This window comes from Bos mutus, chromosome 3 (assembly GCF_027580195.1).
Source record: "Bos mutus isolate GX-2022 chromosome 3, NWIPB_WYAK_1.1, whole genome shotgun sequence".
NCBI classification, from domain to species: domain Eukaryota; kingdom Metazoa; phylum Chordata; class Mammalia; order Artiodactyla; family Bovidae; genus Bos; species Bos mutus.
In genome coordinates this window covers 56,313,577-56,330,605 of record NC_091619.1, presented here as the reverse complement: position 1 = coordinate 56,330,605, position 17,029 = coordinate 56,313,577, and the positions used below count along the sequence as shown (strand labels likewise).

Below are 17,029 nucleotides of genomic sequence, written 5' to 3'. Positions count from 1 at the left end.
GGAAAGAGAAAAAGATAATTCTGATATTTCTGGTGTGAGCAACTGAATGAATAGTGATGACCCAGGGGAGCTGGTTAGGGGGAAGTAGAGAAAAGAATGAACTAGCCATGTGTTACACTGAGTACATGTGTAATTGTCATGTCAAGTAAGCAGTTAGGTCAGGTCTGAAGGTCAGAAGAGAGATTCAGTGGTCACTAAACCAAGGAGTTAGAAGATGATGTCCAAGGAGAGGGTGAAGATTGAATAGATGGGTCACAAACATTGAACTCATATCTTAAATAAAGGAACTCTGGAATAGTTTGCCTCAAGAACTGTTTCCCATGGAGCCCCACATCCGTTCTTTTCTGCTGCAGTTTTTTTCTGCTCCAGCACCAGCTGGCCCCTGCATGTAAGGAGGTTACTAACTCAAGCAGCACTGCTGGCGGACCCATCGTTTGGCCCAGATCACAGAAGGATTCTCAACTAAATCTGTTCAGTTCCATCTTGTGTGCAGGGAGACATGTTCCTCATTGTGCCCACATCCTCACACAGACTGTCCAGGTAAGTCTCCCACCTTTAGCTCAAGGGCTCACAGGTTTCTGGGGCCACTGGACACAGGGATACACAGGCTATGGGCTGTTGTTGGTGGGATGGTGGGTCTACCCCTTGATGAGTAGCCCATCAAGGCTACTCTACCCCAGCCCCGAGGCTTTCTACTCTGTTCCTCGGTCTTCATGGCAAATCTGAGGATCCTCCTCCCTCCACACTGTCCTCTCTGGTGCCACCTGCCCTCTCCTGCCTCCTTTCCTCACACCAGCACTAGGATGTCCAATCATTAACTATGGAAAGATCGTATACTCAGTGGATCCTTTGGGTCTTTGTTTCTGTTTCCATCTGCAGTGCAGAGAGAAGGGAAGGGAAAACACACAGGAAGCATGTCAATAGGCTGAGAACTCTGCTACACTTTCAGATGACAGCTCCCCTACGGACAGATGGTTCAGGAATCAGCTAAATGCTGGATTTCTTTACACTGCCAGGAGTAACTCAGAAGGCTGGGGATATGGCTGCAAAGATCAGACACCCAAGCTGTTGAAAACCACAGTTTTGGTAAATATATGCACAATTTAAAAAATGTATTTGCAAAAATCTAGTTGCCTCCAGTCCAGTCTTCCCTATTAATCAAAAGATTTTTTCTTGAGCTCTGTGGCCCAGTCTATGATCCCAGCTCTGACCGCTGTTGCCCATGCAGGTCTCAATGAATTTCTCTCAGTCTCCAGACTTCCTTGGCTGACAACTTGTTCCTCTTGGGACACTTTTCGCCGGAGCTGAGCAGCCTGGCCCCCAGCTGTGCGGGGCCCTCTCTCCGGTAAGAGGAAACGCTTTCAGCTTAGTCCATTAACACAAACATTCAAAAGCCACAGATCGTGTTCACATAAATAAAACAAGATTGAGAAAAGCTTCACCCCAAGAAACCAAAGGGGTGTTTTAAAAAACTGCCCATGCCTTCCAAGTAGGCAGGCAGCAAAAGCCACAGTGATTCCAAAGCCTTGTGTGCTCCTTAGAGCTGGGTGGCTGCAGCCACAGGCCTTTGAAGAGGAAATGCCATCCCTGGGACAGGCAGAGAGCCAGCCCCCAAGTCCTGAAAGTACCAGAGAGAAGCTGAAAGCAGTGAAGGGAAGGGGGAGCACAGCTGGGAAGTGAAAAATGGGAGGAAGGTGCAGGGAAAATAAAGGGGGAGGCTCTTCCCATCTGGGCTCCCCACACCCAGGCCAAAGAGTCAGTAGACAGAGCAATTCACTGTGCCCCTGAGACAGAGCTGGGCATGGAGAGGCCTGGGCGGCGGGCACAGCCCAGAGTGACTAAGGCTCCGTGGAGGGGTGTGTGTCTCTGCTGAGGGGTGGAGAGGGGTGGTGGTGTCTGGGCTGAGAGATGCCTTTACTTTGAAAGCTTCTGAGGAAATTAACTTTACAAGGTGCCTCCCTGTCTCCCAGAGTTATTAAAAGAAAGGAGGGAGCAAAGAAGAAATGGAAAAATGGTAACACCTCAGGAAGGGCTGAATGATCCCAACTGAAGGAAATGGGAGGCAGATTAAGTGATGAATGTGAAACCTCCTCTCAGGGAGGAAGAACTCTGAGTGTGACCTTGTGTAAATGGGAAAAAACACAACAAAACAGAAAACCCCCACACAAAGCACAACACTCAGTGTGGCCAAGGGCAAAACAGACACACATACACATGCCCTTTGAATATATAGGATGAATGACTAATTAAATAGCCTAGGAACTTCCAAGTAAAAGGTCTGTTGGTACTTCTGTCTCAATGGGGCAGCACTGAATGCTGAAGGAATGGAGCAAGGAAGAGAGGTGCTGTAAGTCATGGGGTCCCGAGAAGGTGCAAGTCTTGGGAGCCTTTGGAGTCCTAACAATGGGGCCCATAGATGGATATCTATCTGGACATCCATTGCTTGTGTGCTCCTTAGAGCTGGTGATGAAGAGAAAAAAAAGCACTAAATCTAATCACTCTTTAAAAAAAAAAAAGGAAGCCAACTGAAGCCATTCATTTCACAGGAAGCCAGGTGTTTTCCTATGTGTTAAAAATCTGGGATTTAAAAATTTAAACCCCTCCTGCCTGACAATAATCCTCAGATCAGATGAGGCCACCCTCGGCCAACTCTGGCAAGCCCAGTTACTGTTTGAAAGCATGATCCTTAGAAGCTTGTGCCTGCCCAGACACGTGTACCCACAACTGCCTTACATTCAGAATTGCATTCAGGTGGGCTGGCAAATCCAGGGTTGGAAAAAATATACTGGGAGAGAAACAGCCTACCTTCCACTCCTCTTCTTGCTCTTCACTCCTAAGCCTTCAGTCCCCTAAGACTCTGCAGGTGACACAGGAGTGAGTGACCTTCTAGTGGCCGGGTATCTTCTGTGTTTCCTTCCAGACAGTGCTGCATTTGCCTGGTGGTGGAGGAAACATTTCCAGCTGGTTTCTGCTGGCTCCTTCATCAAAGCTGCTTCTGAACCTCTCATACTGCTCCTCCCAACATGCAAAGCCTTTGGGTGGTTAGGAGTTTTCTCCACCAAATTGTCAGAGTCCTGATGACAGTACAAGACAGAAGCTGACTCACCCAGGTACACAAGGTCATGATGGACAGCTCCAGTCTCCATGGGCTAACTTTTATTTTCAACTCCTCTAATTATTTCGTGTGTGTTTTAAGAGAATTAGAAACAATCATAGCCACTTATGTTAAGTGTTTACCATGTGCCAGATGCTTTATATATATTACTCTATGTAATTCTTGGCCTGAGACAGGCACTGTGCTGTTTCCTGGGTTAGCTGAAGCTCGGAGAGGCTGTGCAGCTTGTGAGAGGATATAGGACTAGAAAGTCAAAGAGTCAGCATTTGAACTCAGTTCTAGTTAATTCACTAATGGGTTCCTTCAATCAGTATCCTGGACTGGCCCCAGGGGCCAAAGATAGATTTATTTCTGCAACAGGGAAAAATTGGTAAGAAATCCCATGCTGAGCTAAACCTTTAACTAATATAACTCAACGGTCTGCCTCTGGTGTTGACCAGCGGAAACATTAGACAGGCAAGGTTAGGACATCATATTAAAAAAGTTGAGCACCTGCCTAAGTATCTCCTAATCTCTCATTGATACATGCTAAATCCATTAATATTTTCAGTCTACATCAATCTCTGGGATACTAGTTTGTATATGTTTATTATTGTCTACATTTACCATATTTTTGGGTACTCTGAATTACTTTTAAGTTTCAAGGGACACCCTCATACTTTGTTATTCCTAGATTTATTGGCTGATAGAAATCAAGACCAAAAGGAAAAAAAATCTCAACAAGCTGAAATGATAGAATGAAAATGAGTGAGAACAAATGACAAGTCATGAACTGAGGTTCAGTTAGTCAGCTGACTGCAGAATGATGGCGAACAAAGATGGACGTTGTTACTTCATGGTCAGCCGTGGATAAGGTGATCTTAGGCTGCCTGAATAGAAACATAGAGTCTAGGACAAAGCGGGGGACAGCTCTAGTTTAGTCTACACTGTATATGTATTAAGTCATGTTCTAGCCACACAGCTTTAATAGTAACAAAGACATCTGGGTGTTAAATTAAGAAAAAAAAAGTGAGAAAACCACATTTCATGAAGAGATCTGATGTGTGTATTGAGGGAAAAGTGGAAGAGGGCAGGATTAAGTGTCTTGAAACATTTGAAGCCAGGGAGTAGCTTCAGAGGGCAAAACTGGAATCAAATGGAAAGAAATTTCAAGGGGCCGATTTTGGTTCAGTATACGGGAGAATTTTTCTATCAAAACTTCCAAAACAGAATGTGCTGCCTCTAATGGTGATAAACTTTCCATCCTCGGGATATGCAAAAAGAGGCTAGATGACCACTTGTGAGATGCTTCAGACAAATTCTGAAATTGGAGGTGGGCAAGGGTAATTTCATGACCTCTAGGCTCCCTTCCAGTTATAAGATTCTCCATTTAATATCTCTCACCCTTCATTCACCATCTGGGCAATCCTTAAAACATCCAGTAATCTCTCAAAGCTTCAATTTTCCCTTCAGTAAAAGGATTACGAAACCTGTTAAATCACAAGTTTAATGTGAAAATGCTAGTTATATTTTACTAGGATTCATAATTATATTTTTTAAAATAAAAAAATTTTCATGAATCACATAAAAATCACCTTGCTTAAACCCCTGAAGCGTCTTTCGAGGTCCTGGACTAGTTGATTTCTATGGTCCTTTTGGTTCTAAGATCCTACAATTCTGTGGTTTTGCAGAGACCTTAAAGGTCATGACACACAGGGGAAAGAAAGCTCCTTGGAAAAGACAACAAGACCACTAAAAAGAGGTGCTTGTTTGAGTTTCCTCACATTCTCTATGTCACTTAGGAAATTTTGTTGTTGTTGCAAATGAGGGGAAAGCCCTCCAGAATGATTCCAAAATGAAAGCAAAATGTTATAACCAGGATCCATCTCTTAACTCTGCTTCTAGTTTCTCACGCTGGGTCCCCTGTGGCAGCAAAAATGGTGACATCCCCATGAGTTAGGCTAGTGAGGAAGAGAGATGGAGTTCTAGCAGTCCTAGCAAAAATTGGAGGCTCACTCTGGTATGGATTTCCATGCCCATTCCTGAACCAATGACTGTGGCTGAGACGGAATGGGAAGGTGGGCATCAATCCCAACCAGCCCTGCAGCTGAGGATATGGGGAAGTGGCTCTCAGAGGAAATGTGGAGAACCAGACAGGACTCAGAAACGTTGCCTGGTCCAGCCTTCGGCTGCCTGACAGCAACCCATGGCTTCCACACACACACAGGGCATGATACTTCTCTACAGGGACATCATGTGAAACTCCATTACTAAAGCTAGATCCAAGTTCAATATTTCATGTCAGTGTGCAAATCTTGTCAAGTGATTCTTCTTTGTTCAGTGATCTGTGGGTAAATAAGAAGTTAAGCCACACCCTATGTATATTAGGACAGGGAAAACAGAAAAATTCCAAATTGCAAAGGACATCCAGTGGCTACCAGGCCTCACACATATTACAATCTTTTTGGACAAAAGTGGCAAAGACTCCCTATTTTGCAGGGAAGTGGTGGTCTGGGGCTGCCTCAGTTTGCACTTTCTAAGAGGATCCCCTTGTCCCCTGTTTCTGTGAGAGAGCCTTTTCATAGGACAGCACAGCTTTAAATACCATTGCTCTCTGGTATAAATGGGAGTGCATCTGTGGTGGGGGAAGGGGTTCCAAGGACAGTTTTCAGACTGGTTCCCATCTATGTGTTTCTGGTTTTGATGGTTAATTTTATGTATCAACTTGACTGGGTCATGGGGTACCCAGATATTTGGTAAAACATTATTCTGGATGTTTCTGTAAGGATATTTTGGAATGAGATTAACATTTAAATCAGAAGAGGCAGTAAAGCAGACTACTCTCCCTAATATGGGTGGGCCTCAGCCAATCAGTTGAAGGCCTGATTAGAGCCAAGTGGTTGACCACCCACTGAGTAAGACAGAATCCCTCTGGCCTGACTACCTTTGAACAGGGACATTCCTTCAGACTCAAACTGAAACATCTGCTCTCCTGGGTCTTAGCTTGAGCACTTACCTTGTAGATCTTGGGACTTGCCAGACTCCATAATCACATGAGCCAGTTCCGGATAAATCTGTTTCTCTCTCTACATATATACCTATTGGTTCTGCTTCTCTGGATAACCCTGATAACACACAGGTCAGTTCCATGAGTTAGTAATAAAAGTAGAGATCTAGCTGATTTATAGCTTCATTTAGAACACAGATTTGGGGTGGCTGTAAATTACTGGCTTCTGCCTCTATATTGGTCTCTTCTGGGGCAATGCAGTGCAATGACCTGGAGCTACTCTTCCTTTGCTGGAGGGCTGCACACCCGCTGCATCTGTTCAAGAGGCACGGCTGTCCCTTTGGACAGGTCAGGAGGGTGCAGCAAGAGGATTCTAGAAGAGGTATGGGAGATCACACTTATTCTAGGTCCTAATCTTTCTTTGGGCTTCCCAGGTGGCTAAAGAATCCTCCTGTCAATGCAGGAGACCAGGGTTCGATCCCTGGATTGGGAAGATCCCCTGGAGAAGGAAATGGCAACCCACTCCAGTATTCTTCCCTGGGAAATCCCATGGACAGAGGAGCCTGGCAGGCTACAGTCCATGGGGTTGCAAAAGAGTCAGACATGACCGAGCGAATAAACAACAATAACAATCTGTCTTTATTGTACTTTTCCCTTCTTTTTTCTTTTGCTCAAACTAATTTAATTTTACAAGGAATCTGGCTTTTCTATTCAGCAAAGGATCCAGATGAATACACTCAGTTGACTTGGGTCACAGGCAGAAACTGTTTTTTGTAGCAAAGCCTTATTTCATTCCTTCTTGGTTTTAGAGGCATTAGCTCTTGTAAAATGTACAGAGGCTGCAACCTGCAACCACTACATTCCTACAACCTGAACTTTCCAAGTCCCTGAATGCTGCCGCCCAGAGAGTCACATGGGCTGAAAATCCCAGTGTACATTAAACAATTTACCACAAACCAAGAACTGCCAATAACTGACTGTGTTAAAGACTGTTATTGTCCCAATACCCATCTAATTATCCTCCTTAGTAAGAAGAGTCCACAATTTTTAGTTAGGCACATTGCCAACCAGAAGGACTTCTTCCCATTCCCTTGAAAGCAGGTGTGGCTATACAGCCAAGTTCTGGATATGGGATATCAACAGAAGTGCTGTGTGCAACTTCCACAAACTGTCCATAAAGGGCCCGTTAAGATTATTTTTCCTTTTACAGACCAACTTAATCCTCACTAGCACCCAGAAGTTCTACTATCTTCATTCATCCAGTTCTATAATCCAGGGGCTGCAACTTGCCACGCTTCATTTCCTGGTATTAAATTCTGACAGTTGACAGAAAATCTAACTTACACAAGCTTGATTAAGGGAGGAAAAAAGAGGAATGTAATGGGTAATGTAACTGAGCACTACACAGGGATATATGGGTTTGGCTTAATCTAGATTCAATCAGCTTCCTCTGAGTTGTCACCAGTCTCAGGCAGGCTCCCCTTACGGTAGCAAAACAAGCTAACCTGCTTTTAACGTGCATCTTTATAGTAGGGGAGATTCTATCTGCCTGTTCTGTAGGTCTCTTGGATTGTACCAGCTTAGGTTACCTGCACAGTTCTGAACCAAACACAGGATCACGGGAGTGGGATCTGTTGAGGCTGCTGAAAACCCACCCTAGAGCTAGGGTTGGTCTTAATTCCATCTGAACCAGATCACTGTGAACAGAAGGAGCTGCTAGCTTCCCAAAGAAACTCAAGGTAGTGTTACGAGAAGGGGGATGCATATTGAGTAGCAAACAACACATTTTACCATACTCTTTAATTTATACTTGGACTATCACTTGGCCTAAGCTTTACAGATTCACTACCACCCTTTGGAGAAATCTTAAACAGGACTAAAGGAGATTACAAAATATTTTAAAGTCCTTTTGAATAGACTAAGTTATAGGATTTCAAATTAAGTACTGTTTGACGGGTTAAGAAAGAACTTGCTGTCCTTCATGCTCCTAAGGGGCACGGAAGTTTGGTAGGGGAAAGGAAGATTTGATTGCTTAGGAAAAAAAAATCAAACCAAACCTCCCAACAGGTCTTGGCACTTAAGAAAGTGAGAAAAGAACACCTGGATCATGCTTTCCCTTTGACTGTCCACACACAGGTCAGCCACAAACAGTAGCTTCCTTCTTGCAGAGTCGCATTAATTCATTACCTGGAAGACTGGATGCCTGCTCTCACTTGGCTTTCCTGGCCACCTCAAGTTTTCCATTTCCAATGCTTAGAAGTTTTGTTTGTGAGGGTCCAAATGTGGCAGGAACTATTTACAGGCTTCTAAGCTGCACTCGTTACGCAGGCCAAGGGTGTTGGCTGAACAACCGACCAACCTTTCCAGGGAGAGATCTGAAGCAGGGGATTTGAAAAAACACCTTCCAATCTGTCAGGAACATGGAAAAAGTTGCTGTCTCTTCTACATTGGCGGGGGCGCCAAAGCACAACATCACAGCATCTGGTTAACCAACTGCTAAAACTTCAAAACACAGAGATCAGACTCTACTGTTTTTCTTTAGGAACGCAGAGCAGCAGTCAAGGATAGGACCACAGGGTTCTAGGAAAAATAAGAAGTTATTGGGCTTCAGGGACTGTCTTTGCACCACAGAATCATTCTGTATAGACTTAAACTAGAATCAACTGTTCAAAAGAGCCAAAAGAAATCATACCAAGAGGTGATATGTGACAATCTCTTCTCATGGTAAAAATAACTGAGAATACTTAGCAGAAAACTGGGAGAAGGAAAGCTTTTCTGAGATACAAAGTGAAACAGTTATTTGATGAACACTGCATTACCTACCCAAGGGGGATGGAAATTTCCCTTTTAAAAATCAAGAGGCTTAGTTTACTTTCCTTGGTTATACAGTTTAGAGCATGAACACTTGCTTTCATGAAATTAAGAATTAAGACTCAGATTTCACTATTTACAAGGCCTTTGTCTTTTCATGGATTTTCTCCAACTATCCCGTTTCCACTTTTGAAGTCATTCTCAAGATTTCCAACAGGTCCTGAGATTACACCTCCTCCCCTATGGTTGTCCTAGCTCCCCAAGCCTGTCCTGTCCAGAAGCAATGCCCACCAGCTCTCAGGTGGATTCACCAGTATGCCAAGCACATGTTCCTGCCACAGCTCAACATAAGGTCAACCCAACAATCATTAACAGCTGTCTTTGTGTCCTTATGTCTTTTCCATGTGGGCTCCCTTTACAATATAGTCCTGGACAGCCATGTTCCCTGAGGTCAGTTGTAACAGTTCTGAGCAGTGCTCAGTTCAGCAGTGCATAATCCATCATGGACAGTGAAACAGACTTGAGACTAACATCTTGGATCCCACTGAAAGAAGCTGGCACTAGCATTAACAGCTGGTTTCAAACTAACTGAAGTGATTGAAGTTTTTATGCCCAAACCAGCAAAATATGAGTAACATGGATGAAAGACTCAAGACAGGAACTGAAAACATTAGGAGAAACAGCCCACTGTCCATCAACGGCGAGAAAAACCTCCAAGAAAAGTGGTTTCACAAACTCTGAAGAAACTGTCCTACTTTTTCAAAAAATTTGTTAGGTAAAGTAGCCTATTAGAATAATTATCCACTTTTAAGTAGCAGTAAACTGTAATGTCATCTCGAAATCATTATGAAACATAGTATGACTTCAGGATGACTTGATGACCTGGGCAGAGCCCATCCAGGAGTCCAATTAACCTAATGGTTAAGGACATGACCTGTGAAGCCCGACTTGCCTTGGTTTAAATCGTGGCCCGCCTAGTGAATTTCCATGTAACCCATCTGGTTTGGACCTTAATTTCCTTTCCTATATAAAATGGGGATGACGGTACTGTACTTTATTGACTCTGGAACCCACATTTTAACATTCTTGAAATCTTCAGGGCCTTAACAAAGGCCGCTGGCCAGGCCACAGTCATGATGTACGTGTCATTGTTGGGCACGTGTGGTTGTCTCTGGTGGCACACATGGACATCAGCAATCTTTCAATATTTCATCCCACAGGCCATCGTCTTAATAACAGCTGACCAAAATCCTTCTGTTAAATACCTTTAGATCAGGAAACATCAGTGTCAGAACGTGCAGAATCGGTGTGTGTCTGACTCTTTGTGACCCCATGGACTGGAGCCTGCCAGGCTCCTCTGTCAGAATTTTCCAGGCAAGAATACTGGAGTGGGCTGCCATTCCTCCTCCAGAGGATCTTCCCAAGCCAGGGATCAAACTCATGTCTTTAGTGTCTTCTGTATTGCAGGTAGATTCTTTACCACTATGCCACCTGGGAAGCCCTCATTCCACAGACCGTTGTCTTAATAACAGTTGACCAAAACCTTTCTGTTAAATACCTTCTGATTAAAACACCAGCATCAGAACTTGCAGAATGGGTGTCAGTGACTTTGAAGGAAATTGCACAGACAGTGGTGGAGCAGTTCATTAAGAATTGCTGCATCATGTGGTCTGAGTCATAAAGGTCAGACTATGAAGTTTTAGGAATGCCTTACCCAGTTAATTTCACTTATTTAAAACATAAGCACAGAATGATATGTTTGTCTCAATATCACATTACATTAGTTCTAGCTATTTTTTCCATATTTTAACATCTCAAGTCAGGATGTGTCATACAATTTGTTGAACCATGTATTTTTATTCTTAGTGCTATACAAAATGGTATGTCTTACAACTGACAAAGTCTGCGATTTATTGAAATAAAACTCCTAAAAGAGCTTTTTGCATAAGCATTCTAAATTTTCTAAAAAGCATTGTCACAATTTAATTGGCAGCATTGTTTTGTTAATAAAATGGCGCATCTTATCACTAATGACACTGTGCAGTCAATGAAACACAGCAGTACTTACTTCACCGGACTGTGAAGAATCCGTGATTAACAGTTGTAACGTGCTTAGAATGGTGCCTATGTTCTATGCTTTTAGACAATAATACTAACCTATCAGTCAGGGGCTTTGCTATAGACTGAGAGATATCAATCTATAACAAAACCTTAAAAATTGTTTTCAACCTAGAGAGCTTCCCTACTTCTCCCAACTTATCTCAATATCCAGTCTTTACTGAGATCCTACTTTATGCCAGAAACTGCTTGATATTGTGCCATAATTATCAACCACAGATTTGGCCTTCAAGACCAGTTAAACAACAATTTGAGCAATAATTATATAGACAGGAAGAAAGATAATACCAGGTTCTGAGAGGAATTAAGAGAAGGAAAATATCGAACACCCATCATTCATCATTTAACAGTGTAATAAGTTTGAACCTCTATTGCCTTGGTTTTCTCATCTGTAAAATGGATTTATTTTAAACCCCATCGATAATGCTAACATAACATAAATCAGTTCCATTTTCCACCTGAGCCCCTGTTCACAAATGCACGTGGGCTCAAATCCCAACTCTTGGTGGAGGCAAGGAACATGAGAGAGAGAGTGAAGGTGGGTGAGGAGATGGTAGGCTGTCTCAGGAAGTGGGGAGGCAGAGGGTGAGTTAATCTCAAGAGAAGGGTGCTAAGATGGGCACTGACTACCTGAGAGACTCCTGGGCTCCTGCTATTTTCTTAGATGTACAAGACAGACATAGGCCTGGCTCACAAGTGTCAGAATAGTGCATGGTATTTAGTAAGCTATTAATATATGCTAGTTATTAACCTTATTATCAGTGTGATATTAAAAACACTTAACAGGCAGTGTGGCATGAGCATCTGCCTATCAGGAGACGCATGCAGTGTGAACATAACTATGGGTTCTGCATGAGAGGCTCACAGCCACGACTGGTCAAGCTGAGTCTCAGAGAGTAGGGAGAATATGCTCATATGGAGATTATGAACAAGGAGAAAGGCACTTCGGGGGGGAAATGCTTGGGATGTATATATGGTAGCGTTTTTGTTGTTTTATGAGACTGAAGTTAAAGGGTGGAGATAAAGGAAAGAAATGGCTGTAAAATTAGGTTGGGGACCAGTCATGAAGAGTAAGTGGTATTGTATTCATTAAGAAAACAAAACTGGCGATAGCAGAATTGTGTAGCAGCTTATCAAAGGCTAAAGGATGCATTTGGTTATGAAGTTCAAAATGAGTGCAGCTCACCACACTTCAATATGGAAAATGCCCACACTTTAGTTCATTTTAAAGAACACATGCACACATACTTGAGATAGCTTTCAGTTGACCAAAGTTAAAAGAAAATATTTTGTAAACCTCCTCAGAGGTTTAAGGGTCTATTTTTACTAAAATAGTCTTCATTTTTTTGAAGCATTATCCTCCAGTACAACTCTAATTTCAAAATCAGTATTTCTCATATGTTGATGAAATGGGCAATTTCCAAACCCCATTTTGGAAACAGACTGGTGCGGTGCATCTGATCAAACCAGTAGCAACATAATGTCAAACACAAATGGGAAGCATTAAAAAAAAAAAGCCTATAATGGCAACTCAGCAGCAATGGCACACGTAGGAACTAAAATCTCTAGTTAAAGCCAATGAAGGCCTCCAGATTAATTCTGAATTTTACTCCTTAAGTGATTTCAAATCAGAAACCCCCTGCTACTTAAATTCCAATAAATGTGCAATGGACATCTGTTTGTTTCTTTTGTATTCTCAGGAACCACCTTTCCTCTACTGTTCCCTACACCCTTCCTTTTTTTGGTAATTTCCCCTTCCTTTGGGGGAACTCCTCATCAGCTCAGGGATAGAATGTGATCTAATCTGGTTAAAATGAAAGTTCTTACCCCCAGTTTTATATAACTTGCTGCCAAGCTTTGTATGATGATGTAAGCTGAAACCGTCGACAGCTGTCACCTACTATCCTTACCTCACTCCAAAGTGGGCATCCCCAAAGAGAAAGCTTGCCTGGGAAAGAAAACCAATCCATGGACAAAAAAGAAAAGCAGGGTCAAGTATGGGAGATGGAAAGACAGATGGCTTCTTTGTTGTTTGGACCCAGTCATGCCCAGACTTCCCAGCACAGGAGTCAATGAACTGCCTTTCATGCTGACTCTAGTTTGAGTTTTTGACACTTGCAGTTGAAGGATGATTGGTTAATAAAAGTATTCAATACATACCTGAAAATAAACCTAACACATTTTAATACAGTCATTTATGACTAAATAAAAGCAGCTTAGGTTATCTTTACTTAAAATTTAATGCCTGATATGAAGTCAGGTACAACACACTGTATATGCCAAACAAATTAAAGAAAACATATAAAGTAAATTGTTGGCATTATATGTTTAGCATTTCACTAACATCCTGAAACCTGAATTCTATCACTTGCTACAATGAAACAAATTGGCTCAACTACACTTAGGAATATTATAGTAACTCTCTTTAATTCCTATTTATAATATGAACAGGTGCAAGTTTTGTTTACTGTAAATTTATGTCTATTAATCCCATATGTAATAATTAGCAATTATGAAAGGCCTACCTTCCCTTTGAAATCATTGTTTAAAAAATAAAGAAGGCCAGGTGGAGCCTTTCTCCTTTTAAAATATGGTTCGTGAATGAAATGCAGGATGTTGAACTTAACATGGGTCAGGGAGTTTGTTTATTCATCAGAATTTGTCAGGAATCCAAAATGGTGAAGGCCTCTAAAAAAGAAATTGGGTTTTAATACTACAAACTTAAAGGGCTCTCAGTGAATTATTCCAAGTTTACCCCATCCAAGCAGCTGACACAGTTATTCACTAAAACACGTTTATTGTAAATTCTGTGGGAATAAATGTGCATATTAATCAAATGATCTGATAGTTATATTAAGGGAACTCTGCTATATTCTTTCCTAAGGAATAGTCCATAATTTAAAGTCTAACAGAATTCTAGACAATAGATATGGTAAAGATGCATTAGATCATGTGGGGTTTTTTCTGTTTTTTTTTTTTTTTCCTCCCCAGGAGGGAAAGTACAGGATAAATCCTTTGGTTTTTGTCCAGTTTTTCAACTTAAATTCTAGATGGGATGGAACTCAACACTTTTCTTGGAAATGAGACTACATCATAACAGATTTCACTGTCAGGAAATTCCTCTCCACCCTGACACTCAGATCACATGTTCTTTTTGTATACTTTATCCCACTTTTCCCAGTAACAATTCTGTGACATGTCTGATTCAATTCATTATCTTTCTTGCCTGTCTCAAGAAGATAAATCTCACTGTTAAGATTGTGAAATCCCATTTAGTTTTCAATCCTGTAATTATTGTGAAAAACATAATTCTACACACAGTTTTTACTATATATGGGGAGAAGATCCCTGAAGCTGCTTTAGAAAGTATATGTATTTTTCAAACGCCTAACCTTTACTGTCTATGAATCACATTTCTACCACTACTCTATATCAAAGGTCTTTGGGCCATTACTGTCTTTAGATGCTCTTCTCCAATTTCTACCCCAAGTTACATATATTTGTATTCTATAAGTTTCTTCTGTGCTTATAATGTTCTCATTATCTTTTCCTATTTCTAATCTTTCCAAGTCTCTTTTAATGAATATCTCTGGTTTCTTTTTGGTCTAAAACTTTTCTTAATTGTAAACTAAAAATGAATTACATTGATATTCAATTTTATCATTTGTTTTCTTAACCATTAAGCACACAGATGCAATACAGATGTAATAATCTTTTATAGTCATATTGCAATTTCATAACTATAAATTCCAATAAAACTAGGAAACTTTAATTTTAATAAGTGAGATCATAATGTATACAGAGCTGCCATAAGGTAAAAATTAAATCATGTATATACATAAATACACATACACATTCCAAAAGTACTTTGAAGAGTTCCAAGTGTTTCTTCTTTAGCTATTGTTAGATGTTTCCAAACACAGCATTAAACTGCTCATCACAACACCCCATGTGGTAATGCCAAGAGGAGAGTTGGAATGGGGTGAAAGGCACAGAATTCACAGTAAGACACAGCTCACTGTGTGGACAAGGAAAGCCAGATTCGCGAGCACTGATGGTTCAAACAACAATGCGGAATCGCTGCTGTTCTGAACTGACTGTAAGAAATAGAAGTTCCCAGTACTTACACAATCTTTTACATAGGACATCATACCAGGTGCCACCCAAGTATAGAAGATCCATTCAGTTGTCTCAAGAGGTTAAGTTACACACAAATCCCAAGGACAAGAATGGGCATCTGAGAGACCAGTCCTCCTGTGGCTAGCTGGTGTGCCACATGGCCCTTCTTAGTGAGGTTCCGCTAAAGAGAATGCCAACTTTTGGCTAACGCAGGATCCTTGGATCAAACTAACACAGTTTTCAGCCTACAGAATAAAGCATATTAAAGTCTAAGCTTTTCAGGAAGCTAGAAAATACATTAAAACATTTTCTTTTTCCAAGATGGTTTAATCACTTTTCAGAGAAACAAAACTTTCCAATGACCAAGTGAAAGTACCCCCAAATCTTCCAACAAGGTCCTCTGCCACTATCTGGGTACTGTCACATTCTTCCTCCAAAAGAAGTGCTCAATTTTCATCACCAATGTTCTTAGTAGATTCACTTTTCACTGAAAAAGTAAGTAAACATACAGTCAAGAGTGTATACTGTTTCTGTTTAGCCTGTTCTGTTTTTCCCTCTTCTCTCCTCCCTTCTGATTCATACCAACAGCACTGCTCATGGGGACAGACAAACCATGTCATGTCCCAGGCAGCTGAGATATACAATTCTGGCCACAATAAATACAGAAATGATGTCTGAAAGTGGCAATTATGTTTTGTGAGGTAACATCCTTCCTGACTCTGTGGAAGACTCAGGAATGGTCACTTCACAGTGTGGGTAGGATCCGATACTTGCACCACTGAACAGACCACTATTATCACTCAGGCTGGCCAAGTGTGGTTGGAATAAATTTTTCCAGGATTTTTTTTAAACTTAAAATTGAGGGTCAGTATATATTGAATGAATGTGGGCTGACAGAAGACTAGCTAATCGCCATCTCCTTCTTTTCCCAGGAAAGGAGACTGAGAGTAGAAATGGAACTCCTTTAAAGGAGTTGTCTTGACTACAGCAAAACTATGATTTACTCACTAATGGAGAGTTCCAAGAGAATAGACACTGGGCCTTTCTCTCCTATATTTATTTCCCCCGTGTAGCATGTATACTGAACTAATATAACTGTAAACTACTCCAACTTATAGACTGTTGTTTTTTTTTTCAATTTGCAAAATGGGAACCAGAACAACTGCTCTCTTTATTTTATTGTACAGGGAAGCTAAAAGGAAATAGCACATAAACACTTTGAAAACTGTTATGGTTAAAATACAGATTATTTGCTTGAGGCTTATAGCCCTTTATCTCCATTGTGTAGGTAAGGAAAATAAAGCTCAGAGGCAGAGTGAATGCCAAGGACCCAGCTAATAAGAGGTGATGCTAGAACCATAAATTTGGATCTTGCTTCAAATTCCAATTGCCAAGTTCCTTGGGTTTGCCAGTGGTACCTAGATGTAACACTGTACCAGCAACCAAACCGGTGTCCATCAGGTCATTTTTACAAGGAAGGCATTGAAATAGGTTCTACCCAAGATATGGTCCTGATCTTTGTAGAAGTTCAAGATCCTAGCAGAGTCCTTCAGGTCTCTCTCCATGAGAATACAAGGTATTCGTTTTCTCCTCTGGCTTTCTCAGGATTGAAACCATTATAGACCTGATTGCACTGTAAAGTTGCCCTGCGGTAAAGATGGCCTGAACTCCATCCCCATCCCACTGCCTCCCCTCTGCTGCCCTACCATGCCACACACACACACACACAGAAAGAGAAAGGGAAAGAGAGGGGGTAAGCAGGAGTGAGGCAGGAGAAAGGAAGAAAGGATTTATTGGCCCAAGAAGAGACTGATGTGGGAATTCCCTGATGGTTTGGTGATTAGGACCCAGTGCTTTCACTGCCGAGGGCCCAGGTTCAA

The 17,029-nt window shown here is 41.6% G+C and overlaps 1 protein-coding gene across 2 annotated transcripts in view; it reads right to left on the bottom strand.

Annotated features, from left to right (window-relative positions):
- Positions 1-2,906: 2,906 nt before the first annotated feature.
- Positions 2,907-17,029, bottom strand: part of ZNHIT6 (zinc finger HIT-type containing 6) — a 73,686-nt gene continuing 59,563 nt past the window's right edge. The window contains exon 11 of one of the 2 annotated variants that reach the window (XR_011463678.1): positions 2,907-15,636. Coding sequence is in view for 1 of the 2 variants with exons in the window: in XM_005888436.3 (XP_005888498.1) it covers positions 15,596-15,636 (41 nt within the window). In the remaining variant the exon portion in view is untranslated. The remainder of the gene's footprint in view (positions 15,637-17,029) is intronic. The other variant, XM_005888436.3, reaches the window with a different exon arrangement.